At 53.9% G+C, this 24,974-nt stretch overlaps 2 protein-coding genes and 1 non-coding gene across 4 annotated transcripts; 2 read left to right on the top strand and 1 right to left on the bottom strand.

Moving 5' to 3' along the window:
- The first annotated feature begins 239 nt into the window (after positions 1-239).
- Positions 240-373, top strand: LOC139009624 (small nucleolar RNA SNORA66). Its single transcript, XR_011471353.1, has one exon. It is a non-coding gene; the product is annotated as a small nucleolar RNA SNORA66 (small nucleolar RNA).
- Positions 374-15,729: 15,356 nt separating this feature from the next.
- Positions 15,730-24,154, bottom strand: TRIM72 (tripartite motif containing 72). The gene is made up of 7 exons (XM_070411666.1): positions 23,988-24,154; positions 23,355-23,751; positions 21,219-21,314; positions 20,904-21,134; positions 20,422-20,444; positions 19,135-19,253; positions 15,730-16,302 (listed from the first exon to the last, which is right to left on the bottom strand). Exons 2-7 carry the CDS (start codon positions 23,742-23,744, stop codon positions 15,731-15,733), a joined length of 1,431 nt encoding a protein of 476 aa, XP_070267767.1. The 5' UTR covers positions 23,745-23,751; positions 23,988-24,154; the 3' UTR covers position 15,730.
- PYDC1 (pyrin domain containing 1) lies at positions 21,898-22,857 on the top strand. Of its 2 annotated transcripts, none has more exons than XM_070411664.1 (3): positions 21,898-22,203; positions 22,488-22,530; positions 22,679-22,857. In XM_070411664.1, the coding sequence occupies exons 1-2, from the start codon at positions 21,938-21,940 to the stop codon at positions 22,489-22,491; spliced, it is 270 nt and encodes an 89-aa protein (XP_070267765.1). In that variant the 5' UTR covers positions 21,898-21,937; the 3' UTR covers positions 22,492-22,530; positions 22,679-22,857. The 2 variants fall into 2 exon arrangements, with proteins under 2 accessions (XP_070267765.1, XP_070267766.1); XM_070411665.1 differs by having other exon boundaries at positions 21,898-22,247.
- Positions 24,155-24,974: the final 820 nt, after the last annotated feature.

Below are 24,974 nucleotides of genomic sequence, written 5' to 3'. Positions count from 1 at the left end.
CAAACAGGAATTTGAGGAAGAGTTGGACCGATGTCCAGTTAGAAATAGGAGGATTTGGACAGATTTAGAAAGTAGTGTCAAATGAACTCAAAAAAAAGTCCAGAGGCTTTGCTAGAAGTAAATGGTAAAGAGTTATTCAAGGGTCTTAGAGTTTGCAAACTGGGGACATGGCCAGGAAAAGAACAGGAAGTGTTCCTAAAAAGGAAGACAAGAGTTCCTACAATAAAAAGCGCATTCTTGTGCAAACACGATCACTAACTCTGCATAATGTTGCAGAAGTGAGGGGAACCAGGTTTGCTAAAGTAATCGTGGTGATAGAAATGTTATGAGCCTCAGGGGTTACTGAGCTGCTCCATTCTATCTGAGTACAGTGTAAAAAAAAAAAAAAAGAAAGAAAGAAAGAAATGCACTCTTAAAAATAATCAGTCCTGCCCTGACCGGTTTGGCTCAGTGGATAGAGCGCCGGCCTGTGGACTCAAGGGTCCCAGGTTTGATTCAGGTCAAGGGCATGTACCTTGGTTGCGGGCACATTCCCAGTGGGGAGTGTGCAGGAGGCAGCTGATCGATGTTTCTGGCTCTCTATCCCTCTCCCTTCCTCCCTGTAAAAAACCAGTAAAATATATTTAAAAAATAATAATAATAATCAGTCCTGCATTCTTAGCCCTAGAGTTTGATCCAGGATGGTTACCAGGCAGATGTCAGCCTGTCTGGATGATGGATGCCAGGTCTAGAGCAACAGTCGCCAACCTTTCGGACCTCACAGACCACGGGTTGGCGACCGCTGCTCCAAAGGTTTCCTTAAATCAGCGGTCGCCAACATTTCAGACCTCACGGACCACCAGTGGCCCGTGGACCACCAGTTGGCGACCGCTGGTCTTGAGGATGACCGCCAGGAGGTCTCGATGATGAATGTATCAGGTGGATGTTAGGTGGCCTGGATTCGTGAGTCCTTTGTGGCGTAATCAGAGGGTTATCCGGAGGTCTGATGCATGTCCACATATTGACACACAATCAGCTGATGTATATCCAGGCCATGACGCAGGACTGGAAAGTTCAAGAGTTTAAGCTCCTGGGCTAGTTAGCACAAGAATAGAGTCATTTCCTCCTGCCTCAGCCTATTAGGTTTTAGTAATTTAGCAGCTTAATTATAGTGAGCCTGTTGTATTTCTTCACTCTTTCCTCAGTAAAAATTGAGGACAAATTCTGATTTAGCTATAGATGTGGGAATCAAGTGATTGATCTGAACACAACTAATAAGGATATATGTCAAAGATTAACTTTTTTAATATATGTTTTATTGATTTCAGAGAGGAAGAGAGAGAGAAACATCAATGATGAGAAAGAATCATTGATCAGCTGCCTCCTGCATGCCTCCTGCCAAGGATCAAGCCTGCAACCCGGGTTGTGCCTTTGACCAGAATCAAACCCGGACCCTTCAGCCTGCAGGCTGGCACTCTATCCACTGAGCCAACTGACTAAGGCTAGTTTTTAAAATTAAACTTTTTAAGAACATAGAAGAAATATAACATGTTGCAATATGTTTAAGAACATATTACATATAACATGTTATATTAAAAAATAATAATAAAACACTAATAATAACTAACAGTGATTCAGCATTTACTCTGTGCCAGTATTAAGTGCTTTGCACCTGTTAACTCGTCTAATTCTTCATAAAAATCCTATGAAGATGATATTCTCATTTTGTAAATGAATAAACTGAGCCCCACAAAAGTTGTGTAATTGTATATCAAGCTTTTACAACAGAGATTACATCTGTTGGGGTGCTTTGGGCTAAATAATGGAGATCGCAACTCAAACAATAGCCAGCACATCACAGCACAGAACAGGACCGGAGGGAGCCCGGAGTTGGGTACTCAGCAGCTCAGTGCATATTTAGGACCCGTGATTCCATGCCATTTCACTTAATCCCATGATTACGCTAAACTGAGTTGTTTTCAAGCTCCTCTTCACTCCGCTAAAGGTTCTCCTTGATCCTTTACCTGAAGTGTTCCATTTCCACAGTCTCCACTACTGTGGTTTGCTTAGCCTCTTTCTGGACCCTTACAACTGAATTCATGAATCTCTCACTCATTTGTTTGTTCATTAAAATACTACACATTGAGCAATCATTGTGTGCTAGGCATTGGGGATCTCAAAATAATCAAAACACACAAAGCCCCTGCCCTCATAGACCTACATTCTACCTGGGGAGTGCAGCAGACACTGGCAGCACCTGCGCTCAAATCCCTCCGATTCCAACACCCTCAGACCCCGCGGGTCAACTTCCAAGTGGCTGCTAGGAACACAACCCATTGAGCTGCAAGTGCCACTCTGCTCCCAAGGCAGCTCCCAACCAACTACTTTCAGAAGCTGCTGTATAAACACCCCAATTCTGACGTGTGTGTTTCTCATCACTTCCCAGAGCTTGCCCTCTGGATTAATGTCCAGTCACTCCCCGAGGTAACTGGCTTAATAATGCGCCCTTTGTACAAAGTTTTGCAGGCGGAATGAGTGCTGGATATTTAATGTACAGCATGGTGGCTCTAGTTAATAATACTATATTGTACCCTTAAAACATGCTAAGAGTTGCCCTGACCAGTTTGGCTCAGTGGATAGAGCGTCGGCCTGTGGACTGAAGGGTCCCGGGTTCGATTCCGGTCAAGGGCATGTACTTTGGTTGCAGGCACATCTCCAGCGGGGAGTGTGCAGGAGGCAGCTGATCGATGTTTCTCTCTCATTGATGTTTCCAGCTCTCTATCCCTCTCCCTTCCTCTCTGTAAAAAATCAATAAAATATATTAAAAAAAAAAAAACATGCTAAGAGTAGATCCTAAGTGTTCTCACCATAAGGGGGGAAATTACTATGTGAGATGATGGATATGTTAATTAGCTTGATTGTGGGCAATCATTTCTATATATATGTGTGTATGTATATATATATATATGTGTGTGTGTGTGTGTGTGTGTATGTATATAATTATCACATTGTACACTGTAAGTATGCAAAATATTTTTAAAATATTTTACTGATTTTTTAGAGGTAGAGAAAGAGAGAGGGAGAGAGAGAGGGAGAGAAAGAGAGATGAACGTGAGAGCATCACATTGCCTCCTACATGCGCCCTAACCAGGGATCAAACTCCCAACCCAAGCATGTGCCCTGATCGGGAATCAAACCAGTGACGTCTGGTGCACAGGACAACACCCAACCAATCGAGCCATACCAGCCAAGGCTGTGCCATTTTTATGTGTCAATTATACCTCAATAAAATGAGAAGTGGGGCACACCTTTAATTGACTGCCTTTCCCCCCTTTGCCCCTCTGCCAGTGATCCCCGCACCACCCTCCTGGTACTCGAATCCTTGTCTCAGGGTCTGCTTCAAGGAGAATGCAAAACAAGACAGAGAAGCAGCTGATAAGCAAGAATGAGGAAACTGCTCCCAGGAAGTCATATATCAGCCACGTGAAATGCTGCTGAGAGGTTAAGATAAAAACAGAACAGGATCCATTGGATTTAGCAACACAAACTTGACCTTCAAAAAGGCCCTAGCAGAGGTGTGGGGCATGTGGATACCAGACTGATGTGGCTTGAGGAGCTGAAACAAAATAGCTGTGGGAGTTCTGGTCAAGATGGTGGCACAGGTAAACGTGGTACTCACCGCCTCCCACAATCATTTCAAAATTACAACTAAACTACAGAATAACCATCATTCAGAACTGCCTGAAATCTGACTGAATGGAAGTCCCACAACTAAGGAAACAAAGAAGAAACCACTTGGAGACTGGGAGAAAGCCCAAAACAGGCTGGTCCCACACCCATGTGTGGTGGATAAAAATCGGGGTGGATATCTTGGCTGCAGAGGTTCTCCCGGAGAAGGAGAAGGCGAAGTCCCAGCCCTATACCAGACCTCCCAGCCCAGGACTCCAGTGCCAGAAATAGAAGTCCCCACGACTTCTGGCTGTAAAAACCAATGGAGATTTTGACTGAGGGAGACAGAGGGCTGCTGGAATCCCAGGCAATTCCTCTTAAAGAGCCTGTGCATGGATTTAATTGGACTCACTCTTTCTGAGCTCCAGCACTGGGGCAGCAGTTTGAAAGGCACAGAGACATATGGGGAAGAACTGAAGTCTGTGACATTAGGGCAAGAGCTGGGGGGAAAGCTCTCTCCAAGATAGAAGTGCTGGCAGAGGGACACCATGTCTGAGACTCTATCAACCTGGCTCGCACTGTTTACCCCAGCTGATGACTATCTGAGGCCTCGCCCACCCAACTTTCAGACCTACTCAAGCTGTTTCCTGTGGCTTTTCCATATGAATGGCCTGTCTTGGCTCATGCTTCAGATTTTCCTAAAATCTCTCAAAAAAGCAGCATCTGGTCTCAGTGTGCCCCATACCTCTTGCTAAGTGGCCCAGCCCCGGCACTAGCAGCAGCCAACCTGATTCACAGCTCAGCCTTGCCTGGGCACTCCAAGTCCAGCACAAGTAGCAGCCATCTGCAGATTGCTTTGTAACTCATGCCAAATAATAAAATTAACAAAATAATTGCTCAACGGGGTAGGGAGTGTATGGGGAAGAAGGACTAAGGGACTGCAGGTTTTTGTAGCAAATTCTTTGTCACTATTTGACTTCTTTAACCAATGCTCTTCAAACTTTTCTGACTGTAACCACAGTAAGAAACTGAATTTTACTTTACAACCCAATACATACATCCAAGTGTCAGAGGCTAAGGATGGATGGGATCACTAATTCACGGCTGCTTAGTGTGGAAACTGGCAGAACAGGTGGAACACTGCATAACCTACCCAGCATTCCACTTTCAGGTATTTGTCAAAATAAATTTAGCACATATTCATTAGGAAACACAGGCAAGTATATTCATATCCACACTATCCATATTGGCTAAAAACTGGAAATTACCCAATGCCCACCAACAAGAGAACGGACAGTTACAATTAATAAACGAAATATTACTATACGGCCAAGTACAACACCACGGATTAATTCTAGCAACATAATGTTACATCAGATTTGCAGATCCATGGGCTAAGGAATAAGTGCTGATTTTGTCAGGAGTATTAACAGTAATATGAATGTGTAAGAAAATGTCCAGTTTTTAGAAATGAGTGTGAAAGCATGCACGCGTGATTGTATGTACGTTTTGGCAACGGATTTGGAATCTTTATTAAAGTTATTTTTACAAATGTATGTCTCCTAAGGTTGTTTTCTACTTTAACACCTGCTTTGCAAATTGACATCAGCAGTAGGAAGGGCTTTGGTGAAACAGTAAGATTTCCAAGATTTACTTTAACTATTGCAAGAAAAGAGAAAGAAAAACATGATCAATACAGCAAGTGCAGCAAAATCTTGATCACTGTTGAAGCTGGGTGATGGTACAAGAGGTTCATGGTATTCTTCTGTTTTGTGGGTCTGAAATTTTCATAATACAGAGATTTTTAATAAACAAACCCATCCCAGTAGACAAAGTATTTTCATGCCTCTTTTATACAATTCACAAACAAGTAAAATGAAACTAAAAACATGTGTGGTGATTAAAAGGAGGAGCAAGAAAACCCAAAACCACAAATCCAGGCTCACCGTCCCTCTGAGAGGGGGCGGGTTTGCGTCAGGGGAGAAGTAAGTTTTTAGAAATAGTTGGCTTGTTGGATTAGGTGCTGGGCTCACAGGTGCTGATTTTTTAATAAATAGGTAGCGGAATGCAGGAGGTATGCATAGACCCACTGCTAGAGCTTTGTGCCTAATCCAAGTCTGTGCACCTGAGGTTAAAAATAGCACATGGGCCCAGCGGGGGTGGCTCGGTGGTTGAGCGTGGACCTATGAACCAGGAAGTCCCAGTTGGATTCAGGTCAGAGCACATGCCCAGGTTGCAGGCTCAATCTCCAGTAGGGGGCGTGCAGGAGGCAGCTGATGAATGATTCTCATCATTGATGTTTCTCTCTCTCTCCCTTCCTCTCTGAAATCAATAAAAATAATTTAAAAACAAAAAACAGCGTACGGTTTCTGCCCTTAGGGATCTTACACTTCCCCGTGAAAGAGAAGTCTCAGAAAGATCCCTGAACTGAGAGTGGGATGACATGTTCTGGGTGTTGTTCTGCCACTAACTCCCACACTGCTTTAGAAACAAATTCCTGCGAATGGCTGTTTCCCCACCCGTGAAATGAGCAATTTGACCAACGGTTGCTGAAACTCCCCTTAAGAGGAAGAATGACTGCATACTGGGCCGAGAGGCGAAACACAACAGAGATCTCTGGCAACAGGCTTCCAGCCCCGCCAGCAACAGAGGGCCACACCCCGTCAGCCTCTCCTCCAGGGCTCTGGGCCTGGCCTCCGTTCTTCCCGGTTCCTCGCCTTTGTAGACAGTGCTGAGCCCATTCCTCCACGCCCCCAGACCCGACATCTGCCCCTCAGTTTCCCTTACCACCCCCACCCCCGCCCCACTGTGCTCCCACCCGGAAACCCAGACATCCTGCCTCGCCCCTAACTGTTCTCGGGAAATCCATCCTGCCTTGGGTACCTGAAGACCCGATGCAAGGCCTGCTGGTTCGTGAAGCCACCTGCACGACCCCTGCTTCCGGCCGGGAATGTCACTCTCAGGCATCCACACAGGCAGGGCCAGAGCGCACAGCTTGGTCCTCACGCAGGTGACACAGCCCAACAGGGAACCCCCAGAGAGCCCGCTTTGCTGCTGTCCGCTCCCGGCCAGGACGCTCACCCCCTGCCTCTCCCCTCCTGTCTCCGCCACATCCAGGAACTGAGCGTCCTCGGGAAGCCTCCGCTGCCTCCCCCTTTCTCTCAGGAGGCTCTGAGGCTCAGACTCAAGCCAGCCAGAGCCGGAGGGTGAGGCGCACTCCCCGGGCCTCTCTCTTCTGTGTGCTCGGACTCCCCACCCTGCAGGTGCACCTCCCTGCCCGAGGGCTTCCTCAGAAACCTCAGCGATGGCCTGGCCCCGAGAACAGGCAGATGGGAGGGAAGATGACCTCCCTCAGGGCCCGTGGCCAGCAGGAGTCCCAGGCTACACGCCCGAACCCTTCACCTCGGGTGGGATGAGGAGTTTCTCGGCGAGAAGCTCCCCTCTCCTGGCGCTGACCTCCTTAATAATTCACCTTCCCTGCCCCCACCCGACCCCGGCCCACCGGCCCACCGGCTCTCCAGCCCCCTGGCCCCCTTCCCCGCGCCCAGGTGCTTCCTGCACCGCATAAGTAAGCCTGCTTTCACGGGATCTTTCTTCGTCTGAAGGTCTGCTTGGGGGGGAACCCAAACTAAGACAGTGGCATCTCAGAGAATTCTCTAGGCCAACCCCTTCCCACTACAGATGAGGAAACTGAGACCCAGACAGAAAAATGACTGGTCTCCCCGCCACCCCCAACACTGGCCATCACCATGGACCAGGGGTCCTCAAACTACGGCCGCGGGCCACATACAAATACAAATATCGTATTTGTTCCCGTTTTGTTTTTTTACTTCAAAATAAGGTATGTGCAGTGTGCATAGGAATTTGTTCATAGTTTTTTTTTAAACTATAGTCCGGCCCTCCAACGGTCTGAGGGACAGTGAACTGGCCCCCTGTTTAAAAAGTTTGAGAACCCCTGCCATAGACCCTCCACCCACATGGCCTCCTCCACTTGAAAGACAGCAGGCCAAGATACCTCGAACCCTTCAGGGAGTGCTCCCCAGGCGTCACTCACTCACGCACCATCTTCACGTGCCATTTTCATGTGTCTCAGACCCACAGTACCACCCGTGGTACTTAACACGCTTTAATAGACTCTCTTTTTTACTTAAATTTCCTTTTTCCATGTTATTTTCTGTTTTAAAAATGAAATGATGGGGTTTTTTGGTTCTTTGGGGGGGACATAAAATTTTACTGACAGGTCTGAGGAAGAGCCGGGGGTAAGGGTCCCTCCCCTCCCATGCCCCTGCCCAGGGGCATCTCTCTGCTGGTGGGCAGGTTGTGGGTGACGTCCTGGCCCTGGAGCAGACTGTGCTGGGTGGTGATCCCCTGCTCCAACCGCATTTTTTTAAAATATATTTTTATTGATTTCAGAGAGGGAGGGAGAGGGAGAGAGAGAGATAGAAACATCAATGATGAGAGCAAATCATTGATCGGCAGCCTCCTGCACGCCCCCTACTGGCGGTCCAGCCACACATTCCCTGGCGTGTGCCCTGACCTGGAATGGAACTGTGACCACTGAGCCACGCCCCCCAGGGCCTCCAGCTGCATCTTGATGTCCATGAACTGTCGCTACTCCAGCGTCTGCCCGTCAGTGTGGGCACGAACGTCACTCAGCTGGTCAGCAAGGACCTGGCCCTGGGCCAGCTGGGCTCCAAATCCAGCCTCTGTTGCCACCGGCGAGCCTTCCAGGCGCTTTCCTGCAGAACAGGCCGGAGGCTGCTGCAGCCCGCGCCTCCGTCATGCTAATCTGCAGTTGCTCCGTGTGGCCAGCGACCTCTGAGTATGGGTCACCTCTTCGGGGATTTTCTTTAAATTGAAGAAATGGGCAGGGAACCATATTGCCCCTGCTTCCCCATCAACCTCTCTTCATTTAACGTGCTGTGAGTCATGGAAAGAAACTCCATATGGGATGAGGTGTATCCCACCTCCGTGAAAACAGTGCAAGTCAGACTGCCTTCCCTGCCTTTGTCTCGGACGCTCTGTTGTGGGCGGAGCTCTAGAATGAAGCCTCCTCTGTGTGTGAGACAATAGCACCTGTAACTCACTAAGCTGGCGCTGTTTACCCAACCCACAGCCCAGCCCGCAGGAATTTGCTGGTTGATTGATTTTCAATGGAGTGAGGTATACCACCCACCAAAATAAACAGGAGTGTGACCATTTCTTTATTAAATTATAGGAAAAGGGTTGGGGGGGGTGGGAGCTGTTGGGGGAAGGAGGGAGGAAGACAGAAAGAAGAGGGAAAGGGGCAGTTGGGGACCAGCTGGGGACTCAGATGGAACAGGCCCAGCGGTGGAGTGAGGACGGAGGGGCAGTGTCTGGAGAGGTGGACATGAGAAGTGGGGGGAGGGTGGCAGCTCTGATGCGGGGCCCAGAGCAGGGCCAGGTGCGGAGTGGCTGCGCAGGCTCCTCGGCTGGCTGGTGGCCAGGCTCAGCATCCTTCCGGGTCTTCCCAGCCATGACCTCCGTCGGCTCCCATGGCACCCGGGCTCTTGGCAAGGGCCATTCTGGAGCGAAATCCACCTCCGCGCTGACCTGGCGGCGCCCTGGCCCCTCCGGGGGCTGACTTCCTCCTGAGGTTCTTCTTCAGGCAGGCCTGCTCCTCCTCCAGGCCTTCAGCCTGGTCTCCAGACGGGCTCTGGCCAGGCCAGCGGGTCCAGCACCCCCACCCAGCACCCCGTACCCAGCACCGCGCAGGTCGCACTGTCCCCTCCACGCTCGCGCAGGGCCTGCTCCAGCCGGCCAGGACGCACACCTTGTCCAGTGCAGGCCAGGCAGTCGCTGAGGTTCCGCATGGTGGCTTCCCGTTGCCCACCAGCAGCCAGCCTGGCGCCGCCATAACCCCCACAGGAGAATGAGGACACGGAGCAGGCAGAGGACACCCACATGCCTCGGGCTCCTGGGCCTCGCAGGCCTCGTGGGTGCCTCCCGCCCAGAAGCGCACGGCGCCCCCGCGCCATAGCTTAGGAAGTCATAGACAGAGGGCGCGGGACACTGGTCGGAGGAGCTGTGGTCAGCAGGGGTGCAATAAAATTATGTTGTTAATATATACACCAACATGGCTCAAAATTCAAAAGGAATAACAGTGCACACGGGGAACAGTTTCCCTCCCATTCCTGCCCAGCCTCCGGAACCACAACACCAGCCTCTCCAGATCACCCAGGGAGGTCCAGCCGGGTGTCCCGGGGAGACTGTCTTCGGGCTGAGTCATCGGCGAGGGCAGGACTGGGAAGGGAACAGCATTCCCACGTGAGTCACGGCTGCACGCCCAGGCTCTGCCCGCACAACAGCTCACAGTTGGCAGAACATCCCTGCCTGGCCTGGCCCTGAGAAACGCGCTCCTTGGTAGAATCAGTGTTGCCACTTCCTACCTGTGTTCCCTTCTCTGAGCATCACCACCCTCGCTGGTTTTAAAGAGAAAACAGCGCTCAGAGTCCCGGCCTAAGAGTGCAGCCCACCAGGCGTCTCTCGCTGAGTCCTCGTTCCTCCACCTGGTGGACATTCAGAGCAACTCACTCCCAGAACGGGGACACGGCAGAGAAGTATAAAGAAAAGCTAAGTCTCCAGGAATCCCGTGGGTGGCATGTTTTGAAATTTCTTTAGCTTTTTTTCAGGGGAGTTTTTTCTCATAATGGCAACCATGATGGATTTATAGTCTCATATAAGGCTTTGTGGTTTCTCACTTATTTCATGAGTATGTCCCCTTTCATTAAAAAACTCTTTGACATTATATCTCACACTATTTGGTTCACAAAGTTTCTCGATGGTTTAAAGGAAAAGGCAGCATGTGTACACGGTGGGAACTGTTTCTACCCCTTCAGCCAGGCCCTGGGCAACTGGCCAGGGGCTGCTGCCTGACTCGCAAGGCCCTTCCAGGAACCCCCAGCTCTGCCAACCTTGCTAACCTTCCTCCTCAGCCTCTACTCTCGGGAAAAAGCCAGAAACACGGTAGCAGCAACTCAGATGTCTATGACGACCTTCCATTTTACTAGTCCAGCATTCCTTCTGAGGATCTCAGATTCCCTGTCCCAGCCCCCGTGGCAACTGACTCCGAATTCTCTTAAGATGGGGACAATATGTGATAGAAATGCTGCCCCACATTCTCTTTTGTTATATACTTTCATTGGTTTTGAGAGAGAGAGGAAGGGAGAGGGAGAGAGAAAGAGAAGCATAATGTGAGAGCAGACCATCGATCAGCTGCCTCCTGCACGCCCCCTACTGGGGATCGAGCCTGCAAGCTGGCCTGACCAGGAATCTACTGGTAACCTTTTGGTGCACAGGACGAGGCATATATGCATAACCCATGGACACAGACAGTAGTGTGGTGAAGGCGGGAGGGGGGGCGGTATAGGGCAGAGGGGGGTCAATGAAGAAAAACGGGGGCATCTGAAATACTTTCAACATAGAGATAAAATTTTTAAAAGAAAGATATTGTGATAGACCCCCAGCCAAGACAGCTGCCTACCTTGGCAAAGGGTCCCAGCAGTAGGACCGCAGGAGTGTAACTCCAGGAGCGGAGGTGGGGGGATGGGGGAGGGCAGGGCAGGAGCTGAGACAGTCGGCCTGCCAGTGTCTGCTTTCATCATCTCTGAAGAGCCCACAGCACCGGCCATGGCAGCAGGAGTGTTTGGACGGCCATCATGACAGAGGTCCAGCTTATAACCACACCAACCATGTGTCCTCTCTTTTCTCTAAGTCACCGAACCTGAAGGAGCCGGCAGAGCAGGGCGGGGAGGGTTTGGGGGAAGGAGAGGGGTTGAAAGGAGAGTGAAAGATGAGATCTTCTTCCACGTGGGGTCGCTTTAAATTGGCGGTGCTGTTGAAGGTTTGGATTCTGCTGGACTGGACACTCTCATGCCTGAAAATGAGACTGATCTTCAAGCTGGGGTGACCTAAAAGCTGTGGGATCCTCCAGAGCATGGCTGAACCACTGATAAACGATATTTCCTGATGTAACCCTTCAAGCCCACCACTTCTTCCTCACGTCCACCATTTAATGGTAATGCCATCGACATTTTAAAGGCACACATGCTAGGACACAGACCCTCCCCACACAGTATCCACCGAAGAGAGACCTTCACACATGTGCACATAGAGGCGTGTGCAAGGATGCTCATTTCAGCAATGTTTGCAGTAACAAAAATAAGAAGCAAACAGCAATTAATCAGAGCATGATTAAGTAAGCAACGGCACAGCGTACGGTGGAATACTACACTGGAATTAAAAAGGAGATTCGCGGAGAACATGACATCACTTATAGAGAAAGAAAAACACAGTCACATCTACTTTCTGTGGGACGTAAACGTGTGCAGGAAGTCCTGGAAAACCACTCACCAAACTGGCCACCGGGGAGACCAGAACTTGGCGTTGGGGAGCATGATCAGAGGGCTGTCCCCTTGTCCATAAGATATTAAGTTTAGCCATGCATTATGTATATTTTAATTTTAAAAATAAGTTTAAGAATTTACATACCTAAGGGTCTGGAAGTCTAGATCCAACAGCCAGCACCACCAATGCAAAACTTTATGGATTGCCCGGCTGGTGTGGCTCAGTGGTTGAGTGTCGACCTATGAACCAAGAGGTCACCATTTCCACTCCCAGTCAGAGCACATGCCTCAGTTGCAGGCTTGATCCCCAGTTGGGGGAGGAGGGGCATGCAGGAGGCAGCCGATCGATGTCTCTTTCTCTCTCTCTCTCTCTCTCTCTTTCTCTCTCATCACTGTTTCTATCTCTACCCCTCTCCTTTCCTCTCTCTAAAATCAATAAAAACATATTTTTTAAACTTTATGGATATTTCTTATTTAATCTTAAAAAGCAATGCAAATTCTATACTCCATAATATCTTTGTTTTGATATGATCATGTTTTCGATGTTTACTTATTGGTTAAATTAGGCAGCTTTCCTGCCGCCACCATCACGGAGGAGAGGTGGTTCTCCAAGAGGCACCATGAGGCGGACCCGAGTCCTCAGTTTGCACCACCATTGTTCCCTGGGGACACTGGAACCCAGGGGAAGAGGCAAGCAAGCCTAGGGGGGTGTTAGCTGCTTGGAGGCCTGGTGTTGTGAGGATGAGATAAATGAGAGTATGAGGTTACTGACAAGCTCTCAGTGTCTTTGCCCTTTAGCTCGGCCCTGGCAGGTGCCAGTTTGCTCTTGTCCACGGGAAGTCAGGGCCCCCCTCCCACACCACCCTCTCTGCGGCCAGTTCCCCCAGTCTCCACAAGGGGGCAGTACTGAGTGCTGGAGGGACCCACTTCTCGGTTCCATTTCACCTTCCCACTTTCCCAGGGAGGTTTTGGCTGGGCCACGCAGCCACCGTCCAACAAGGAACACTCCGATTAGGCAGTTTTCCACAAACTGGCCCTCATGACTGCCTCCAGCTCAGGGACCTCATCTCTCACTCAGCCAGCCCTGGGCAAGGTCACAGGTCATTTCCCTCCATGCACACAGCTCAAGCCAGAGTAACTTCATGGTGCCTGTGAAAAGGAAGTTTCCTCCATAACTCCAACGAAGAGGAGCAAATGAGTGAGGGCGCAGCTGAGGAGCTGTGAACCCCACGCCTGTGTCTGCTCAGCCAGCCTCGGAGCAGGCAGGGACACACGCTCCTGGCCGGGCGGCTCTGGGGAGGAGTCCCCACAGCAGTCACTTCCACCCCAGCCTCCTTCCTGCCTTCACTCGGGGTCCGACTGGCATCCGAAGCTGTGGGCTCCGTCTCTCCCCAGCCGTCTTCCCTCGCCAATCTTCGCATATGTGATCCCACCTTGGCGTCTGCTTCTCAGGGTCCCCATTTCCTCAGAAAGGGGCTGTGGGCTCTTGGGCCCCCGCCCCCCAGCCTCCCCCTGACACCCATGACAGGGGCTCAGTGCCGAGGGTGCACAGTGTAAGGAGGTGCCGGGGTTAAGGGAGGGTGAGAAATGGTGCTGCTCCCCCAGAGCACTGAAGGGCGGATGGAGGGCAGGGCCTCTGCGTGTGGGGGCAGGAGGGTGGCACAGGCCAGGCTGGAGAAGGGCAGGGCCCCTCGGATCTGAGTCAAAGACCGGACTTTCTCCTCTAAGCAACAAGGAGTTGCTGAAAGTTTTGAGCCACTGACTCACATGACCTCATTTGTGTTTTCAGGAAGATTTGCCGGGTGGAGACTGAGGCTGGGAGGGCAACAAGGAGGTTACTGCCCAAACCAGGTCACTTGTCTCTTCACAGAGACTTCACGCGGAAGGAGTCAGAGTGCAATCGCTTTTATTAGTGCTGCTGGATTTTACAACCACTTAGCCCATTTGCTGTATTGTTTTATTTTCTAGCGTGAAAGAGGCCCTCCGTGAGTCCTCTCTCCTGCGTCGGAGCCAGGCCCCAGCAGGCTTCCCTGAGGGACACAGCCAGGGGTGCCCTCCCAGCCAGACCCTGAGGCCTTTCTTACCCACCCACAGCCTTCCTTTGGCCCCATCTCTTAGTTCCATCACCCAAGGAAGTCCCCACTTTGGCACCAGTTGCCAGGGGTCCCCAGGCCTGTCACCCATCAATAGGCGATGGTCCCAGGCCAGTGTCTCCCCTGGGGTAGGAAGGGCAGCAGCCTCCAGGCCCTCCTGCGAGTCCCCAAAGGCCCCTCAGCCTCAGGGGTTACTCCAAAGCCCAGAAAGTGGTCTTGGAGCTAAAACCAAGGAAGGTGTGAACCAGCAGGTAAGTGTGGGGCCAGCTCAGAGGGGTGCGGCCTTCTATTCTCCACCAGCAGGGGGGCCCAGGGCGGGGGCAGGGGTAGCATCAGGCTCTTCTCTCGGGTGGCCACTGGGGGGTTTCCTCCAAGGCCCCGACACTCCGTGAGCACATTCCAGAGGGAACGGCAAGCAAGGTGGCGGGTTTGTGCAGCTGGCACGGGCTCTGGCGGTTTTTAAAGGGCTGTTGAACGGAGGAATGTGTCCGGGACGTTCTAGACCTGGTGGCTGATAGGATCTGAGCATTGGCTCTGAGGTGGACACTGACTGAACAGACGGGTGCCCAGGTGCTTCTCCAGGGGTCAGCCCCACCTGGGAACCTGTTAGAAAGGCACGTTTGGGACCCGCCTGGAAGGGGGCAGCTGTAGAATGGGGGAACCAGCTAGAATTGTGAGAAATATGAATCCTGCTCTGTTAGCCGCGATGCTTTGTCTGGTTAGAGGAGGCACTGCCACCCTGGCTGGAGCTGCCCTGGAGGTGCAGCCTTCCTCCCCGTTTGGAGCTGCCTGTCATCATGGGAAGATGAACAACTTCGCTGTAGAAACCAGAGTCCCAGCCCTTTGAAGCCCTGGCCCTTTTGCTACCCACAGGCCCTTGCAAACTTCCAGCCTGCTCACCTGTTCACTGCCCACAGGCACTCCCTTTGGCTGTTTCCCCTGGAACCCCAGGCCCTGCATGTCACTCAGCCCTGGGAAGACCCCAGTCCTTCTGCAGATCTGTCAGCTGCCCTTCTGCCTGCTTTCCTTTGTGCTTTTGCTATATCAGCAGCCGGCTAATGGGGGGTGCAGAGCAGATTTCTGTGGCTGACCTGCTGCTCTCCCAGCTGCCGGCAGGACTGGAACAAACGCTCACGTATGATTCAACCCTGTCTCTGCTTCATAGTGACAGGCAGCAGGACCCACTGTTTGTCCGGTTACACGCCCACACCTACTGAGCCACACTCAGCCGCCTGTGCTCCGACAGCCACTGCTGCGGCTCTGAAAGGCTGGGTTTGACCTGCTCCACATGGAGACACTGAGCGGCCGGGGAGTCTGCCTGCGCCCCGTCTGGAGGAGGGAGGGGGAGCTGCGGCCCCCCACCCCCACCCCCCTCCCCCAGCTCCTCCCCTCCCCAGGCTCCTGGCCCTTCTCCCTCCTCCCCTCCACCTCAGTTCTTCCTGGAACACGTGCATCTCCCGGTTCCCAAACGGGTTTCCTCGCGGACCTGACGTCAGACCCCCTGCCCCCCACCCCTCACTGCAGCCCCCTATCCCTGCCAATCCCCAACTTCGCCAAACTCTCGGCGTCCCCACCCCCGCCTGCCCCCCGCCCCCCACCCCCGCCCCCCTCCCGGCGGGCAGCTCAGGCCTCCTGGCCCTCGGGCGCCACGAGCAGCAGCGGCTGCGCGTTCTTGCCCTTGTCGTGCCAGCACACGTCGAAGAAGGGGTACACGGGCCCCGGCAGGCGCTCGTGGAAGGCGAAGAGCAGCTCCAGCGCGTCCGCGTCGCTGGCGTCGTAGAAGGAGAGGACGCCGTCGCCGAAGCTGAGATAGACCCCCACGCGCGCCGGCCGCCGCTCCACGTGGCGCAGGGCGCGCGGCTCCTTGGCCTCCACGTGCGCCTCCAGGACCTTGCCCTCCCGCTGGCCGAGCAGCCAGAAGCCCTGCGAGGGCACCGTGTGCAGCCGGCCGCGGCGGCCGGCCTGGGCCGCCATCACGCCCAGCGCCCAGCGCGGCTTGTCGCCCACCGCCACCTCCCAGTAGTGCTCGCCCTCGGACAGCAGCTGCCGCGCCACCACCGCCACCGCCTTGTCGAACTGGCGCGGGTCCTCGCCGGCCGGCGGCGCCTTCTGCTCGGAGCACTCGGCGCGGCGGCCGCAGGGGGACAGCACCAGGCTCGGGTGGGCCGTGCTCGGATCGAAGGTCAGCTCCTTCACTGCCGGAGAGACCGTCAGGCCCGTTAGCCTCCGAGCCTTTCCCCGCAGCCCACCTACGGGCCAGCCTGGCCTCCTCTAGCCCTCCCGGCCCCCGGGGGGGGGGGGGGGGACCCCTCTGCTGACTGGCTTCGGCCAAAGACTGCCCCTCTGAGCTGCCGTTTGCTCGGCTGTGAGCTGAGGCCCTGACTGCCTCCTTCCAGGTTGGGGCGGACTAGTCGGTACCAGGCAGGCAGCACCATCTAGGACCAGGTCACAGGGAGGAGACAGTCAGGAAGCCTGGTCCGCAGCCCCTGTCTCACCGCTGTGGGAGCTCAGTCCGTCTCTGGGCCTCAGTCTTCTCTTGGATAAAACAGAGTCCCCCATTCCCACCCCCACCACATGTACATGCCCTGGAGCTCTGGAGGCTGAGCCTTTGAGCAAATGAGGGTCACCACAACATGAGGAACTGTATTAAAGTCCCTCAGCCCGGCCTGTGCCCTCGGGGGGGTGTCCCTCAGCCTTTGAGCCGTTCCAGCCACAGGCACCAGAGTCAGTGTCTGGCCCAGGCCAGTGCCCAGGGTTCCAGCTCTGCAGACCCTCAGGCCCCCATTAGCAGGGATTGTCCTCTCCACTGTCCACAGGGGCAGAGCCTAGACAAGGAGCACACAGGGTTCAAACCCCACGTCCCCTGCTGCCAGCAGCAGCGCCTTCCTGTAAGCAGCATCCTCTCCCCTCCCGTCAGGCACCCACCTATAAATCCCATGCCCTCAGGGGTCCTTCTCTCAGCAAGTACCAGGGTACAGGGATACCCTAGAGCAGCGGTTCTCAACCTGTGGGTCGCGACCCCTTTGGGGGTCGAACGACCCTTTCACAGGGGTCACCTAAGACCATCGGAAAACACATATATAATTACATATTGTTTTTGTGATTAATCACTATGCTTTAATTATGTTCAATTTGTAACAATGAAATTGGGGGTCACCACAACATGAGGAACTGTATTAAAGGGTCTCGGCATTAGGAAGGTTGAGAACCACTGCCCTAGAGCAAGCATGTCAAACTTGCAGCCGGCAGGCCACATGTGGCCCACAACCAATATTTTTGCAGCCCAGCCAATATAACAGTATGTAAGAAACGTTTTAATAAAAATTTCATAACTTAATTTTTACACAATCCTGTTATACTATTATATAGTTATATTATATATAATCTATATATATATATATATATATATATGGCTGATATGCTAAAGTGTCCAACCTTCCCGGTAATGATGTCACATGGCAATGCCTGGCTTCCTCTCCCCAGCAACTAGCCTCCTTGCAGTTTCTTCAGCCCAGGAACACAACTTGCTTTAAAGCCAGGTGCAAACACTTCACACTTCAACCAAATGTTTGTGAAGTGTTTTCCTGTGCCTCATCTCATTTGATCCTCACAGAAGTCCTGGAACAGGTAGCCAGGAGACTCAGTGGAATCCTATTTTCTTTTCATTAGCCGGAAAATGGAGATTTAGAAAGCTTAGAAACTTGACCCGACTGAAAAGAAGTAAGAAATGGTGGAACTTGAAAATGACTTCAGGTTTTCTCACTGCGCAGAATATAGTCAAACACTGCTGCAGTTAAATATTTCACCCTTTGTTCTCCCTGCATGATCTACAATAATAACCTTCATGTTGATATTTACTGCTGTGTTGCTGACAATTACCTGAAATCTCGTTGGGGTGCGTCACTGGACTGGAAAAAGTTTAGCTAAATCACAAAGCAGGTCTAATTAAGCAAGTTTATTCTATATCTATAAAAGGCTAAGCTGACTTGCAGATGCAAGATACATATAAAGCTCTCACTGGCACCAGTCACATGTGTGTGTTCCCATCTGTCATCGTTGATAGTGAATTTGGTTGACACGTCTATTATAGAGAAAGGGTGAGTAGTGATATTAAAATATTTCTTCTAATTAATTTCCTTTTGATGTTCACAAATTCGTGCACCGGGCTACTAATTATTAATAATGAACGATAATGTTCCCTAATGACTGATTACTATAATCGTGTTGCATTCATTTCCCTTATGCACTTTACACATAGGCACACCATTTCTCTCCACTAATACTAGCAGCGAATATCTTAGCAGCCGATTGCCACATCATTAATCTTGGACTGACTTGTTTGGTGTGCGAAACAGGATATATTTCGCTTTCAAAGAACAAGAAAAATAGGTTTATATGCATGACACTTATTAATTTGTGCAGGTATTCAATGTCTGGTAAGTTAATGTTCAAGCAAAAATATTAATTTTTATTAAAATGTTCTATTTTATGTTCACGACTACTCATTTAGTTCAGCCCTTTGTATTCAGCATGTCTCTATTGAAATAAACCTACGTTTCCATGAAAATTGAAGCTTTTGTTTCTTTGCGGCCCACATAAACTTAAACCTTGTTTATTTGGCCCGTGTTAGCCTTTGAGTTTGACATGCTTGCCCTAGATCAGTGATGGCGAACCTTTTGAGCTCGGCGTGCCAGCATTTTGAAAAACCCTAACTTAACACTGGTGCCATGTCACATATAGAAATTTTTTGATATTTGCAACCATAGTAAAACAAAGACTTAAATTTTTGATACTTATTTTATATATTTAAGTGCCATTTAACAAAGAAAATCAACCCAAAAAATGAGTTCCCATGTCACCTCTGACACGCGTGTCATAGGTTCGCCATCATTGCTCTAGAGTCTAGAGGCAAAGGGACAACGGGCCCTTCTTCTGTGACCTTCTTCGCTGAGACTGGGAGGCCTCTCTGTGTGTAGCTGCGGCCTCCCATCAACTGCATGGTTACAAACATAACATGCCTCCCGTACCTGGCATCAGAGCACGGAACATCTTCCTCCACACGTGGAATTTGAAGTCATCTGAGATGACAGGCAGCTGGATGTCCAGACGGGCAGGTGGCGGGGACTCTGCCAGGATCTTCTGCAGCCTGGGGGGGGGGGGGGGGGGGGGGATGGGGAGTGTCTGTGAGGGGACTTCCGGAGGAGGCATGGGGTGGGGGAGGGCAAGAAGCCGTGCCCAGAAGAGTGGACACGGCTGTGGAGTTCGGGACCTCTCCACATCATTCCTCTGCTGAATTTTCAGTTTGGAAAGATGGAAAGTTCTGGCCCCAGCTGGGTGGCTCAGTTAGAGCGTTATCCCATACACCAAAAGATTTCGGGTTCGATCCCCAGTCAGGGCCAGTACAGGAGGCAACCAAATGATGTTTCTTTCTCACGTAGATGTGTTTCTCTCTCCCTCCCCCTTTTCTCTCTCTACAATCAATAAGCATATCCTTGAGTGATCATTTTTTTAAGATGAAATGTTCTGGAGATGGATGGTGATGATGGTTGCATAACAACATGAATGTACTTAATGACACTGAATCAAAAATGTGCACTAAAAAATGGTTTGCCACGGGGGTGGCTCAGTGGTTGAGCATCAACCCATGCATGCACTGGTTTGATTCCCGGTCAGGACACATGCCCAGGTTGTGGGCTCGATTGCCAGTAGGGGGCGTGCAGGAGGCAGCCGATCCATGTCTCTCTCATCTGTAATTCTATATCTCTCATCCTCTCTCTTCCTCTCTAAAATCAATAAAAACATATATTTTAAAAATGGCTTAAATGGTCAATTTTACTTTGTGTACATTTTACCACAAATTTTTTAAGTCTTTTGTTGGGATGAGGTCCAAGCCCCTCACTCTTCAGTTTGCCCACCTGCCACACCAGCACACCTTCTCTCCCTCTTGCCTTCTCTCAATGCTCTTCCCCCAGCTCTTGACCTGGCTAACTCCAGCTCATTCCTCCAGCGTCCAACTCTAACGTCCAGTCCAACTCCGCTGCAAAGCCTTCCCCAGCCACCCACTGCTCTCCGGGCAGCACTGAGCACCATGATGCCTATGTCCCCGCCCCCCCCCCCCACTCCCTCCCCCCCTCTGTCTGGGAGGTTCCTAAGAAGGACCAGGTCACGTTCATTTCTATCTTCAAAACAAAGTGCAGGGAAATCGCAGAGGACCAAATGGAATCGGCAGGCACAGGGGGAGTAGCGAGTGAGCCAGCCAGTGTCCCTGAAGACCAGGGCAGGTTGGGAAAGGGGCGGGGCCAGGATGATCTCACCTGCTGGTCACCAGGCAGTATTTCTGGAGAGAGAAAAAGAAAACGGAGGTGAGGCAGCAGGAAACACACTGGACACGACTGAGGACGGGGTGGGTGGACCAAGAATGCTGAGTATGGGGTCAGGAAAAATCAGAAAAGCCGAAAGAAACCCAGAATTCAAGGCCACCCCTCGCCCTTTATCTGTGTAAACTAGAAAGGGACCCCTTCCTCAAGAAACAGTACTCTGTGGCAGAAGACTGTCCTGAGAAATAAACAAACCCACAGCGTCTGTTATGTGAAGGGTCCCCCTTAGACATAGCGGCCTTGTGCAGCGCCCAGCCTAAGCAACATACAGCAGCCCTGGGCGCACCCCTCTTCCCTGTGTGACCCTGGCTGGTCCCTGCCCCTCTCTGGACCTCAGGGCCCCTGCCTGACCCTGGGATGAGCTCTCCGGGGCCTGGACCCCGGCGGAGGGGCAACAAAGGAAGGTCACCCCTGCTCACCATGAGGAACTCAGTCTGCGGCTTGTCTGCCACCTCCTCCAGCACCTTCTCCATCTGCCGCAGCTGCTCCAGGTAGGAGTTCAGGCTCCCCAGCTCCTTCCGCAAGGCGACCCCCGCCTCGCCCCGCACCCGCTGCGCCTCCCGGTCCAAGGAGCCCTCCAGTGCATCCAGGAACAGCCGCATCTTGCCCAGCTGCTCGCCCACCGCCTCCTGGAACTGACGCACTGTCTCCTGTGGGGCAGACAAGCCAAAGCCCTGGGCTGGGGAGGCCTAGCCCGGACCCCGCCCCCAGGCTCTGCCACGCTGGGCCCTCACCTCCACCTCCAAGAGCTGGTGCTCCAGCACAGCCACACTCTTCTCCTTGCGCGCGCATGCCTCCTGCAGCTGCAGCTTCTGCTGGGGGAGCTGGGTCTGGGGGTGAGACAGAAAGAGGCGATGCTGCTGCTCCCCCACCTGAACTCGCCCTCTGTGTCTCGGTCTCAAGGCCAGCTCCCCCTCCAGCCAGCTGGCTCTTACCTTTCCCCAAACCCACGTGCAGGTCGCCAGGCCCTTGCCAGTTCTGGTCCTAGAGCGCCTGCCCCTCCACTTGCCCATTCAGGGAAGGTCCTCCCCAGCCCCTTGGCAGTCAGCCCCCCCCCCCACCCCCCTCAGGGCTTTATGAGAAAGACACACAAATGTGACTGGCTCTCCTCCACCAGCGGGGAATGAAGCTGGCACGCAACCTCCTCCGATTCCCGGACAACCTGGAGCTCCTAACACCTCCTGCCAAAGCCCCATGCGCTGGGGCTGCAGGGCCATGGGGCCAGACGGTCCAGTCCCGCCTCCACGGCTTCCAACGTCTGGGTCCCCTTCTGTGGGCACAGCCTGGCGCCTCACCTGACGGCGCTACAGTGGCGGCCTCCTCCCACCCCGAAGGGGACCGGGGAGCCCCTCGGCGCCGGCGCCAACAGTCTCCTCCCCCGACGTCCTGGGAGCCGCAGCCCCGCCTGCTGCAGGCCTGGGCCGGACGCGCCGTCGGAGGGAGCGGCTGAGCCATGGGGCAGAAGCGCGACGCCATCCTGGACGCGCTGGAGAACCTGACGGCGGACGAGCTCAAGAAGTTCAAGCTGAAGCTGGGGGCGGCGCCGCTGCGCGAAGGCTTCCGCCACATCCCGCGGGGCGCGCTCGGGCCGCTGGACGCCGTGGACCTCACCGACAAGCTGGTCGCCTTCTACTGCGAGGACTACGGCGCCGAGGTCACCGAGGCGGTGCTGCGCGCCATGGGCATGCAGGAGGAGGCGGCGCGGCTGCGGGGCGCCGCGTGAGTTCCCGCGCCCGCCGGCCCCCGGTTACTCCTGAGTCTCGGTACCCGGCCAAGGCGGGACCCGCTCCTCTTCCTCGCCAGAAACCCAGGGGTCCGGTCCCGCCCAGCCTTCCTGCTCCCTCCCCCACCCCCAACCCCCCACCCCCTGCCAACCTCTCCCTGCGTTTTCGGGCTGAGCGGATGCGGACCCTGGCATACTGCACCCGCCCCGCCTGCCCCTGGAGGCGCCCCGGACTCCTGGGCCCCTGTCCCATTTCACGGACTCTGTTATCTCTTCGCAGATGAAAACGGACGAGGTCGGGAGCGGTACGATTTTCAGCAGAGGTGAGCCTGGGCTGGGGGCGCTCCTGGCGTGGGGGGCTCCTGCACGGGCCGGGGAGACCGCCGCCGGCAGTGGCTGGACGGGAGGCCGGACCGGGAGGGAAGGGGGGCTGGTCCTGCGGGAGCCTGAGGCCTGCGCCTACCCCACTAGGAGTCCGGGCCGGAGAAGGGCAGTGCTGATGCGGGGGGCTGGGACCACGCAGAAGCCCGCCGACCCGAGTCCTGAGACCGCGGCCACTCCTCCACCGCGGGACCGACGGCCGCTGCGCGCCTCCAGCCCCCGCCCCGCCCCTCGCTCTGCCCCTGCACCAATAAAACCTTCATGACAAACCTTCCTGGCCTGTGTAGACACCTACCCTCTCGTGCCTGGCCCCGCGTATGGCGTGGGCGCGCCCGTGTGCGCCTGCGTCTCCATTTGCAAACGTGTAGGCCCTTTCCGGCCCGTGGGGATCGCAAACCTCGGCGCGCACAGCTGTGTGTGGGCGCTGCACGCGATCAGGACGAACAGCTCCAACCCGTAGAACAGCCCTGACTTGAATCCCGGTGCCCACTGGGCCTGCGCACCGAGCTGCGCGCCCAGGCGCCCGAACAGCTAGGTTTGCGCCGAGCCAGTCCCACCAGGGCCCGCCCGGAGCGCCTCTTCAAAGCTTCCCTCTCTCGGCCCCGCTCAGCTCGGGAGCCCCGCACTCCCCAGCCGTCTCCCCCTCCCGCGTCCCCCACAACACCTGGCGCCTGGGGCCCTGAAGCTCAGAGACCAATCAATGCAGCAACCCCCCATGGGCCCTGCCCCATCCACCATCCCTTGACCGACCCGCCGGGCCCCGCACCTTGAGGCGCGCGTGGGCTTCAGCTGCGGGCAGCAGGCGGTGGCCGCGGTGGGAACCCAGCGAGGCGCACACGCCGCACACGAGCGCGCGGTCCTGCTCGCAGTAGATGCTGAGCGGGTCTAGGTGCTCCTCGCAGTGGCCCTGCGGCACCTGTGCCAGCCCCTCCACCAGGCGCGCCAGCTGCAGGTTGGTGCTGAGCGCCTGCGGCCGCGTGGGTGCCTGACAGGACGGGCAAGGCGCCGTGCCGTCCGCCCCCGGCTCCCCGGCCACTCGGCTCAGGCAGGCGCGGCAGAAGCTGTGGCCGCACTCTGCTGTCACCGGCGCATCGAACAGCTGCAAACACAGCGGGCAGGACAGCTCCTGGCGCAGGAGACCGGGCGCAGCCGACATGGCGGGCCTGGGTACAGGAGAGGTCAGTCAGGGAGACTCAGCCCAGAAATACCCCCCATCGGGGTCGTTGTCTCAATCCCAGTTCCTAAACACAAGCCCGGGTTGCAGTCTTACCCACTGTCCTTCCCTGACTTAGGCCCAGATTCTCCAAAGCCGCATGCGGACCCTCCGGCCCTCACCTCCCCAAGACCCCCAGCACTCCCCTCCGCATTATCTCCAGGCCCACAGGACCCATGGACTCACAGGTCTGGTTGGAGATCACGGGCAAAAAGAGACTCCCAGGAGGCTCAGCCACGTGAGGCCTAACGAAGCGCAGGGGGTCAGGGTGGTGTCTGAAGACAGGTGAGAGGCAAGCGACCAGCTCAGAGCAGGGCCGGGCACTGGCACTCACGGGGCAGCTAGCAGTGGACACCGCAGCTGACCGGCAGCAGTGACTGGCAGAGGGAGCCTCCCTCGTGAGCTCTGGCCCCAGGACTATATTTAGCTGCCCTGACTCTGCCTCCTATCATTTCTGGAAACCATTCTAAAAGTGAAGACTGAGTGGTCAGGGAACAAGCAACACATGTCAAGGCCACCTGTCCCGGCCCATCCCACTGTCCCCTCCGCTGCCCAATCTGAAGCCAGCGCTCAGAACCAACAGAACACAGGGCCTCTCCATAGGAGAGAAGAGAGATCTGCCCTTTCTCCCCGCCCCCCCCCTCCATGCCCACGCCACAATCTGCAGCCACCCCCTCCCCAAGGGCGGCCCCTGCCCAGCTTGTCACTATTTCCCAAGCTGATGACAGTATTATCTCCCCCTGCGGACAGGGCCTCGCCCCACCCAGGAAGGTTTTCTTCCTCCAGAGCTGAGGAAAGAGCCTTTTTTCTGTCTTGTCAGAGCTCAGCTCAAGCCCGGGGACAAAGCTGGCCTCCCTAAATGCTTGAAAATAAATATTCGACTGGCAGTTGAATAAATGGATGAACTGAATCCAGAGCCTGCGGCCCAGAAGCAGTCTGCCTGGGAGCCCCAGGCCCCTCTGTATGCTGATCCTTGAAATCTCCGCTTAAATTTCATTGAGAATAAAAGCCAAAGTCCCTGTGGCCTACAAGGCTTTACCCAATTAGACCCATTTGTCTCTCACCCGGCACCCCCTTGCTCACTCCAGCCAGGCCTTCGTACTTGCCATCCCCTCTTTCCGGAAAACTCTTTCAAAGGAAGATCCTTATTTTTTATTTTTTAAGAACAAAACA

This window comes from Myotis yumanensis, unplaced genomic scaffold (genome assembly GCF_028538775.1).
Source record: "Myotis yumanensis isolate MYYU_CA2020_CCGP unplaced genomic scaffold, mMyoYum1.0.hap1 SCAF_4, whole genome shotgun sequence".
Taxonomy (NCBI): Eukaryota; Metazoa; Chordata; class Mammalia; order Chiroptera; family Vespertilionidae; genus Myotis; species Myotis yumanensis.
Note: the sequence above shows the minus strand (reverse complement) of the source record. Positions and strands in the feature narration are given on the sequence as shown.

What these genes read in the sequence shown, in the direction of transcription:
- PYDC1 (XM_070411664.1), top strand. Translation starts at nt 21,938, where the DNA reads ATGGGGCAGAAGCGCGACGCCATCCTGGACGCGCTGGAGAACCTGACG.
- TRIM72 (XM_070411666.1), bottom strand. Translation starts at nt 23,744, where the DNA reads ATGTCGGCTGCGCCCGGTCTCCTGCGCCAGGAGCTGTCCTGCCCGCTG. An exon ending in ACCAGCTCTTGGAGGTGGAG is followed by an intron (nt 21,135 to 21,218) that starts GTGAGGGCCCAG and finishes TCTGCCCCACAG; the next exon opens with GAGACAGTGCGTCAGTTCCA. An exon ending in GTTCCGTGCTCTGATGCCAG is followed by an intron (nt 16,303 to 19,134) that starts GTACGGGAGGCA and finishes TCTCTCCGGCAG; the next exon opens with TGAAGGAGCTGACCTTCGAT.